Source organism: Anopheles stephensi, chromosome 2, assembly GCF_013141755.1.
Source record: "Anopheles stephensi strain Indian chromosome 2, UCI_ANSTEP_V1.0, whole genome shotgun sequence".
Classification (NCBI taxonomy): domain Eukaryota; kingdom Metazoa; phylum Arthropoda; class Insecta; order Diptera; family Culicidae; genus Anopheles; species Anopheles stephensi.
This window is the reverse complement of record NC_050202.1, coordinates 35,988,566-35,999,008: the sequence shown is the minus strand read 5'-3', so window position 1 is coordinate 35,999,008 and position 10,443 is coordinate 35,988,566. Positions and strand designations below refer to the sequence as shown.

The following is a 10,443-nucleotide window of genomic DNA, read 5'->3' as shown; positions in this document are numbered from 1 at the left end:
CAGGCGCTACAACCGCTTTGCGGTCTTGGCCTGCTGCAATAATCCTCGATACCGCTCACGGTTTAGCGCCGTCGTCTGCCAATCCGTTATCCCGGCCGTTCTTGCGGACGCATCAACGCCATCACTCCATCTCAATTTGGGCCTACCTCCCCTCCTCGGACTCCTCCTAAAAGGACTTTACGGGCTGGGTCTTCCGGTGTCATTCTCATGACGTGACCAGCCCACCGGAGCTTGGCGAGACTAATGCGCTGCACGATAGTAAGATCATCGTACAGCTCGTATGGCTCGTCATTGTAGCGGTTCCTCCATTGTCCTTCCACACATACAGGGCCAAAAATCCTTCTGAGCATCTTCCTCTCGAACGCGGCTAAAAACGCTTCGTCAGTTTTGGACAGAGTCCATGTCTCAGAGGCGTATGTGAGTACTGGGACTATAAAAGTTCTGTACAGTCCTAGCTTCGTCCGTCGCGACAGGTATTTAGAGTGGAGAAGTTTCCTCAGGCTGTAGTATGACCGGTTGGCATCCAGCACCCTTGCGCGTAACTCAACATCAATGTTGTTGTCGGTGCTGACTTTTGACCCCAGATAGGTGAAGTTTTGGACGACTTCGAACGTGCGGTCACCTATCTGTACATCCCCCCTGCGTAAATCAGTGTTGTTTACGCCTAAATGCATGCGATTTTGTTGCATGCCATAATACGTGTTTGTGAACGGTTGTAACAGTATTAGTGTAGGCATAAGATAGGATAGGATTAAGAAATATTGTAAATATAGATAGAACCCAAAACGCATTCGACCAGAGCAGACGTCCCCCCTTGAACAGCACAACGAACCATCCGAACATTTGGTCCTTCGAGCCGGATAGTTCCTGTTAGTTACCGTTCCTATTGTTGTTTAAGTTACGTTGGTTTTGTGCAAAGTTATAGTGTTTATCGTCCTGGTGTTGTTGTGAACAATTTGCGCTTGCGCTCGTAAGAACTTTGTGTCAGTTGTAACCAGCGAAGGTGTAAGGACGGAGAACGACAGTGTTTTTATTTGTTTTCAAGGGGAATTTGTGATTTGTTTAAGTTTCACATAGTAATTTGTTCGAATGCAGATAAGTAATTGCACGCGGACTTAACTAAGCGTGGGTTCAGGGTGTTGACCTTTCGATTTGTCGGTGAACTAGTGAACTATCAAGGACGGACATTGCACAAGGTTTAGTGTGTTTACAGCAGTGGTATTAGTGTAGTGTTTCGTACGCTGGAAGGAAAGTTCATCGATGAACAGTTCGGTGCCGTAGCAAGTTCTTCGATAAGGATAGAAGCAGCCATTGCAACTAACCCACGGTGATTAGGCAGGAACGGCGGTAGTGGCAATTTTTATCCGTGAAGTGTGGAACAAGCTTGCTTGCAGAGATTGATGTTGTGCCGATAGCAAGGTTCAAATTATAGAATTCAGTGTGTGGTCAACACGTGGCTTGATAGTGGTATTAGTGCGAAAGAACTAAGTACGTTAACCTTACAACGCAACGCGTCAGAGTGAACAGCTTTGAGAGTACGACAGGGTTCATCAGTGAAGGTGAAGTGTTCATCGAGAATCGTTTACAGTGTCGGTCGTAATAATACGTGTGGATTTCGCGTTCATTTCGTAATCCTTTTTTGTTATCGCGAAGGAAGTGAAAAATATTTAAAATGCCTGCAGGGGACAAGCAACAGAAACAATTACAGCAGCTGCAGCGCTTATATCGCGATAGTTTGCGTAGCATTGACATTTACGAAGAGTTTGTGAACAATTACGATCCAGCCAGAGATAGTGACCAGGTCCCAGTGCAATTAGAACAGTTAGAGGAAGTGAAAAATGCATTTACAGATGCTCGAGCACAGTTACTCATCGAAGAGTCAAGCGTCGAAGACGAAATGTGGAATGATCAAAGGACATTCATGACAAAATATATGAAGGTGAAGGGTTTTTTGTGCGCACAACAACGAGTAGATGCAACAAATCTTGTGGCTAGCAGTACGTTTCAAACATCAGTGACGCATACACCATTACGACTTCCCGAAATCAATCTGCCTTCATTCGACGGCGATGCAACGAAATGGCTCACTTTTAAAGATCGTTTTACCTCTATGGTTCATGAAGTGATAGAACTCCCAGATGTAACAAAACTGCAGTATCTGTTGACGGCGTTGAAGGGAAGTGCAGCAACACCATACGATCATACGCAGTTAGTAGCAGAAAACTACGAGTCAACATGGAAATCATTGCTACAGCGTTTTGATGATTCTAAGAGAATAAAACGAGAATATTTCAAGGCACTTTACCAACTGGAGTCTATGAACGGGTCAAGCGCTGAGGAGTTGGCACGTCTTGTAAATGAGACCAGGCGGCTGGTACGAGGGATGGAGAGGTTGAATGAGCCGGTAAATCAATGGGACACTCCGCTTACAAGTTTGATTCTCTACAAGCTAGATTCTGCTTCTTTGATGGCCTGGGAACAATATTCTGCCGATCATGAGGCAGACACGTATAAACGTATGATTGAGTTCTGCGAGAAACGAGTGAAAATACTAAGTAGCTGCACCACACACACAACGAACGCTGTAGACACAAGGCCGGCAAGGGTGGTCGGCAGTTCATCACCACGTAGTTATGCAGCAGCGCGTCAGAAGAAAGAAAGTGCGACCTTTTTAGCATGTGCAGCACAAACTCCCAAGGCAGCCTCTAATACCTGTCCGGTCTGCAAGGCTGATCATAATGTGGCGAAGTGCACCTCATTCAGAAGCATGGACTTGTCCCAAAGGCAGACGGTTGCGAAGGAAGCTAGGTTATGCTTCAGCTGCTTAAGAAGAGGACATTCTATACGATTTTGCAGAATGCATGGCAGATGTTTAAACTGCAATGGAAGGCATAACACTTTATTGTGTATCAAGCAGGGAGAGTTTCCAGTATCAACAAGCTCAGAGACATCAGCGCTGCCAATTAGTGCGACACTTCAGGACAAGGTAGAGAAGCCACAAAAAACCGTCTGGTTGTCAACAGCTCTTATTTTGGTAGAAGGGGTTAATGGTTCTACGATTCCTGCACGAGCCCTCCTGGACATGGGAGCCCAGTCTAACTTTATGTCCGAAAGATTGGTTCAGCAGCTAAAACTAAAGAAGGAACGAGTTCACAAGCCGCTGTCAGGAGTGGGAACCGTTGCATTGACCGCGAACAATTTGGTTTCGACAACTGTCAAATCTAGAACAACCACATTTGTTAAGAGGCTGGAGTTTTTAGTACTGGCAAGGGTAACAGCTAACTTCCCATCGAGATACGTGAAAGTCAAAGGCTGGAATGTTCCATCAGGATTGGAATTGGCAGATCCATCATTCTACCAGCCTGGATCAATAGATCTTTTATTGGGGGCGGAAGTGTTTGCCGATATGTTGAAGCAAGGTCAGATCAAACTCGCGCCCCACTTACCCAAGCTACTCGAAACTCATCTTGGATGGATAGTTAGTGGCACTGTGTTTGAGCATCCTAAAGGAAGTATTGATGAAGCCCATATTGCGTGCTGTGCTGTTGAAGACGATAGTTTTGATACGGCAATGAAGCGGTTGGTGATGCTGGAAGACCTTCCAACAGAAAGAATTCGCTCAAAGGAAGAGGAACAATGCGAGCGCAGCTACCAAGAAACAACATACCAGAACGAGGAAGGCAGATACGTGGTTCAGCTGCTCAAACGGTTCGATTGGAAGACACTTGGAGAATCCAAAGAAACTGCACTGAAAAGGTTCATGGCTATGGAAAGGCGAAGAAAATCGGACTGCAGGCTCGACGACGCTTACAAAGCCTTTATGAAAGAGTACCTTGATCTTAAACACATGTCATATTTGGGTACGTATGCAGAAATCGATACAAATAACTTAAGACCTTCTTTCTTTCTTCCACATCATGCGGTTTGGAAAACGGACAGCACCACCACTAAATGCAGAGTTGTATTCGACGCATCATGTAAAACAACTTCTGGTCGGTCCCTGAATGATGTGCTATTAACCGGTCCGCAACTACAAGACGACGTTGTATCGATACAGCTGCGATTTCGGATGAAACTAGTAGCTGTAGTGGCAGATGTGGAAAAAATGTATCGTCAGATACTCGTGAAGGACTGCGATAAGGCATTGCAACGAATTTTGTGGCGCAGCGATGCTAATGAGCCGATAGCAGTGTACGAGTTGAACACGGTCACATACGGCACGGCCTGTGCTCCGTTCTTAGCCATCCGAACCCTGCAGCGAATCTTTGATGATCATGGCACCAAGTTTCCGAAGGCAATGGCATGCAAGGCAGATTTTTACGTCGATGATTTGCTGTCCGGTGCAACGACAACACGTGATGCACAAGAAATGGCCGGGCAGTTAAATAAGTTACTTTCGTGCGGAGGATTCAGTTTAAGAAAGTGGGCATCCAATTGCCCAGAAGCGCTGAAAGATATTCCGGAAGATCAAAGAGCAACCAACCCACAGCATGAATTGGCAGCCGAGACCAGCTCTATTTCGACGCTTGGATTATTGTGGACACCTGAATCGGATATTTTACAAGTCCAGGTTAAGCTACCGATACAGGAGAGCAAATGCACGAAACGACAGGTGCTAGCATGTATTGCACGTATCTACGATCCACTCGGCTTCATAGATCCGGTTAAGATGAAGGCCAAGCTTTTTATGCAGCAAATTTGGATGTTGAAGGGAACAGATAAGCGCGCTTGGCCATGGGATGAAGAACTCCCGGAACAGTTGGCTCGAGATTGGATGTCATTTTTTATGCAGCTACATCTCTTGGAAAAGGTACGCATTCCACGGGTAGTTATTCAGAGTGATACGTTATCGATGCAGTATCACCTGTTCTGCGATGCATCAGAGAAAGGCTACGGTGCGTGCTGCTACGTTCGAAGTGTCTCGACCAGAGGAGAGGTGTTAGTTCGACTGATGATTTCAAAATCCAAGGTGACACCGTTATCTCAGAGGATGACCATTGCACGTTTGGAGCTCTGTGGCGCGTTACTGGCAAGCAGATTGTACGAGCAAGTAAAACAGGCAATTGGCCGCGATGAGCCTACATTCCTGTGGACCGATTCGATGACCACTTGGCATTGGATTCATTCCCCTCCAAGTCGGTGGAAGACATTTGTTGCGAATCGGGTTTCGAAGATTCAAAACCTTACGGAAGGAGCCAGCTGGAGACATGTGCCTGGAGTGGTGAATCCAGCCGATGTGGTGTCTAGAGGCTGCGATCCTGCAACGTTTATGGAGTCAACATCATGGTGGTCGGGGCCAGAATGGTTGGCATCGACAGAAGAAAATTGGCCAACAGTACCGGAGTCTAAGACTCTGGAGACGGGTGAAGAACGTTCCAACGAGTTAATACTTTCTTCACTGGATGAAGAAGGATTTATTGACCATTTGTTCACCCGTTACGGATCATACTCAAAACTTCGCATGGTAGTTGGGTACTGTTTGCGGTTTATACATGCTTTGCGAATGAGAGTAAGCAGCTCAAAGGTCCAGCCTAAGTTTGGTGAGGGCCTTTCAACGGCAGAACGGCAGCAGGCAGAATGGGTATTGTGTCGATTGGCTCAACGTAACTCGTTTAATAGAGAATGGAAGGATTTAAACGCCAAGAAACCAGTTCATCGAGCGTCACATCTTCGAGGGTACCAACCATTCATCGACAGCAATGGTTTAATTCGGATAAACGGCAGATTGCAACATGCATCTCTATCACCTGATGCCAAACAGCCCATAGTGATACCGAAAAAACACCCGTTGGCAATCCTGTTAGCTGAGTACTACCACCGGAAAAACCTGCATGCTGGTCCACAGATGATGCTTACCAGAATAAGGCAACGATTTTGGCTGTTGGATGGACGATCGGTGGTGAGAAAGGTATTTCATCAATGCGTGCGCTGTTTCAGATGCAAACCTAAGGCAGTCACTCAACCGATGGCGAGTCTTCCGAAAAACAGAGTGACTGAGGCGAGACCGTTCTCTGTAGCTGGCGTCGATTATTGCGGTCCTGTTTGGGTGAAGGCACAATCGCGGAGGGCCGCCCCTATAAAGGCTTTCGTTGCAGTATTTGTGTGTTTTATTACGCGTGCCGTCCACATCGAGCTCGTGTCGGATTTGAGTACACCAGCGTTCCTAGCTGCATTAAGGCGATTCGTATCGAGAAGAGGCTTGGTATCGGAGTTATACTCTGACAACGGTACGAACTTCAGGGGAGCTGCGAACGAGCTACACCGCCTATACGAGCTACTCAATTCTCCTGATGACCGAAGGGAGATCTCATCTTGGTGTGCCGAGAACCAGATATCGTGGAAGTTCATCCCACCCCGGACTCCACATTTTGGCGGATTGTGGGAGGCTGCAGTGCGTTCTATGAAGCACCATTTGATTCGCGTCATCGGAAATGCGTCAATGTCTTATGAAGACATGACAACGTTGCTATCGGAAGTAGAAGCATGCCTTAACTCAAGACCTCTAACGATTCTTTCTAATCATCCCACAGATCCAGAAGTACTCACCCCTGGACACTTCCTAACTGGCTCGCACCTCCAGCATGTCGTAGAGGTTGATTTGAAGGATGTACCAGAAAACCGTGTGAACCATTGGCGCCTCGTTCAAAAACGACTACAACACTTCTGGGAAAGGTGGCGTTTAGAATATATGCAACAATTGAATGGGAAACACAAATGGGATTGCATTGCGACAAAAATTGTGCCAGGAACAGTAGTATTGTTAAGAGAGGATAATGTAGCACCTATGAAATGGCCATTGGCGATAATAACAGAGGTTTACCCTGGTAGTGACGGCATAGTAAGAGTGGTAAAGGTACGTACGGCTCAAGGCAATGAGATTAAAAGACCAACTGTGAGAATCTGTATTATACCGAATCAAGAACGACAAATGGCACACGATGGAAGTTAGATTAAAGTTTGTACATAGCATGTTCTAAGGTTAGGAATAAACGCATGAAGCTAGCAATTATTTCACGAAACGGATTACAAGCATGCGAGGTAAAATTAATGAATTTTAGGTGGTCGGCATGTTTACGCCTAAATGCATGCGATTTTGTTGCATGCCATAATACGTGTTTGTGAACGGTTGTAACAGTATTAGTGTAGGCATAAGATAGGATAGGATTAAGAAATATTGTAAATATAGATAGAACCCAAAACGCATTCGACCAGAGCAGACGTCCCCCCTTGAACAGCACAACGAACCATCCGAACAAGTGTAATTAGCAGGGCCGCTAGTGGTGCTCTCATCATTTTGATTTTCGCCTCGTTAATCTCCAACCCGAGGTTCTGTGCCGCACGCTCGATCCTTTGATAAGCTTCTGCTACATAGGAGAGCCTCAAACCAATGATGTCTATGTCATCAGCGTATGCCAGGATCTGGACTGACTTACAGAAGATGGTCCCCGAAGTATCCACCTCCGAGTCGCAGGTGGCTCTCTCTAGCGCCAGATTGAAAAGGAGGCAGGCAAACCCATCTCCCTGGCGCAAGCCCTTGGTGGCAGCAAAGGGCCCTGAGAGTTTTCCATCCACCTTCACCTGGCATGTGATATTTTTACAAGCCTGGTAAGCTTGGCCGGGATTCCTAAAGAGCTCATTGCGTCGTACAGTTTTACCCATGCTATGCTGTCATAGGCGGCTTTGAAATCAATGAAGAGATGGTAGGAGTGGAGCTGCTGTACCGCCATCTTCTCCAAGATTTGCCGCATCGTGAAGATCTGGTCAGTGGTTGATTTTCCGTTTCGGAATCCTCTCTGATAGTTCCCGACTATCTCTTCAACGAATGGGACAAGTCGATCTTGTAGGAGTAGGGAGAAGATCTTGTAGGCGGTATTCAACACCGTAATACCCCTGTAGTTGCTGCACTCTAGCCTATCTCCCTTCTTGTATATGGGATAGATGATACCAAGATTCCAATCACAAGGCATCGATTCGCTATCCCATACCTCAGTAATAATTTGATGAATTTCCTGTTCGTGTGCTGTACCACCGTTTTTGATCAGTTTGGTTACTATTCCGTCGGTGCCTGGTGCCTTGTTGTTCTTGAGCCGACGGAGGGCCATTCGTGTTTCATCTATGCTAGGTGGCAGTAGCATGATATCATCTGCTAGTGGAGCCTCTAGCTGTTCGTTGTACTGATCATTTAGCAATTCATCGAAGTACTGAGCCCATCGCGAGAGGACCTCTGGCTGGCAACTGACCAGATCCCCATCCTTATTCCGACAGCAGGTCACCTTAGGTCTAAAGTTATTTCGGCGACCTGCTATCTCCTGGTAAAACTTTCTTCCTGGTCCGTAACGCACTTTGATTTCTTGAAGTTCCCGCACCCGCTGCTCTTCCCAAAGTTGTTTTTTGGTGCGGTGAACTCTTTTCTCTTCTCTCCTGAGCCGTGAGTATTCCTCTGCACATGCCCGCGTTCTATACCGCTGCTGCATTACTCGGTATGTGCAGTTTTTTCGTCACTTTTCTACAATCTTTGTCAAATCAGCTAGCGCTTGTTTTTAGAGCGTTCCACCGTTCACTCGTAGTTTCATATTCATTTTCTGGTAGTAGAGCCTCTCCTAAAGCGGATTTGAAAGCCTGTAGGACGTGACTGTCCTTTAGGGAGACCGTGTTGAGCCGAGCCTGCGTGTTAACTTCGCCTCCATTGACGCGGGGACGGGCGATTCTGCAACGAATTACTAAGCCAACCAAATAGTGATCGGAATCGATGTTGGCCCCTCGATACGTTCTGACGTTCAACAAGCTCGACTGTCTTCGGCGGCTAATCAACTCGTGGTCTCTCTGATTGAAAGTGGCTCCATCCAGGGACACCAACGTTGCTTTGTGAATGTCTCGTCGCGCAAACTTGGTACTTCCCACAACCAGATTCTTAGCAGCTGCAAACTGGACCAATCTACTACCATTGTCGTTACTGTGCTCATGTAGACTGTGACTTCCAATGTATTGGCGGTAAATTGGCTCCCTACCGTCTTTTGCATTGAAGTCCCCCAGGATGATTTTAACACCATGCCTGGGACACTGGACAATGATTTTTGCGAGGCGGCCGTAGAACAGGTCCTTCTCCTCTTCATCCTTGTCTTCGGTAGGGGCGTGAACGTTGATGAGGCTGATGTTGAAGAGTATGCCTCGCATGCGAAGGAAGCATAGCCCATCAATGATAGCCTTGAAGCCGATGATTTCGGATTTCAGCAGCGGACCGACGGCGAAACCCGTTCCGAGCATATGGTGGCGGTCATGGCAGCTGAAGTAAATGTCGTAGCGGCTACTGCCAAGCCTGTTATGCACACCATTCCCTAACCAACGGATCTCTTGCAGAGCTACGAGGTCCATGTTCAGTATGGCTAGGGCGTCATCAAGTTGCTTCAAGGCTCCCGCTCTGTAAGGGTGCGTACTTTCAATGAGCCTTCAGAAAATTATTTTTTGGACGGTGCGGGGGTCTGTTATCGTGAAATCCGGGTATCGCATAATTGTAACTGCTGTCTGTAGTAGATAAATTACTTGAGACAGGGTGACTGTCCCTGCGCTCAAGCCCCCAGGTACCTCTGGAGGGCCTCATGGCAGTTCGGTTTGACGTCTGGTTACCCCCTAAACGTACAGGCAGACCGGATGCCTGGAAATATTCCATGAATTTAAATTTTCGAAATAAGACGACAGAACACACATAGACGTAGAATTGGTTGGAAGTCTCGGTGTAGTAAGCTGGTTTATTGCGTCCGTTCGCTACCGCGTGTATCATTCGACTCCTCTTTTTTACCTTTGCCTTTCGCTTGACAGTTGGCTGACAGTGCTGCCAATTGCCGCGTGCGCTGTCAACGACACAGGGTGATCCAATTCCTACATATATAATGTAAACACACACTACTTGACGCTACACGAATTGACAACCAGGAAAATAAGGATGAATTTCGAATGAATTATGTATGTAAAATGAACCAGGACGAATGAATAAACAGTTACAAACGGAACGACGCCAAGACTGCACGGGTTTCACTTTACAACAAATTTTACCGCGATAATTTCTTCAGATTCGAGAATAATTCTCACACTTCTTTATTTTTACCTTTTTATAAGGATTAGCTTGTTTCAATCTACGTTTTGTTTTCATAAATGCTTCTGCTGAATCATGCATTTCTATTTCTTTTTTATTTTCATTATAGGGGTTTAAATCAATTCCTTGCTTGTGTTTCAAATTTTCAGCTACTTTTTCAATTATCGATTAACTGTTTCTTGAAGGATTAATTATTTTCAGAGGGGTAAATTTAGTACAAGAGTGTACCGAATTGTTATATTTGAACAAGGCAAGTTGTATCAAATCAATAGGAGTCATAAGCGGATTCTTGGTTTTAAAAATTATATATTATTCTATATTATCTTTCGACTGTGCCATTCATTTCACTTCTA

General features: G+C 46.0%; 1 protein-coding gene across 1 annotated transcript; it reads left to right on the top strand.

The window, feature by feature from the left end:
* Positions 1-1,367: 1,367 nt before the first annotated feature.
* Positions 1,368-7,256, top strand: LOC118508414. The gene is made up of 2 exons (XM_036048185.1): positions 1,368-1,559; positions 1,654-7,256. The coding sequence occupies exon 2, from the start codon at positions 1,673-1,675 to the stop codon at positions 6,947-6,949; it is 5,277 nt and encodes a 1,758-aa protein (XP_035904078.1). The 5' UTR covers positions 1,368-1,559; positions 1,654-1,672; the 3' UTR covers positions 6,950-7,256.
* The last annotated feature ends 3,187 nt before the right edge of the window (positions 7,257-10,443 follow it).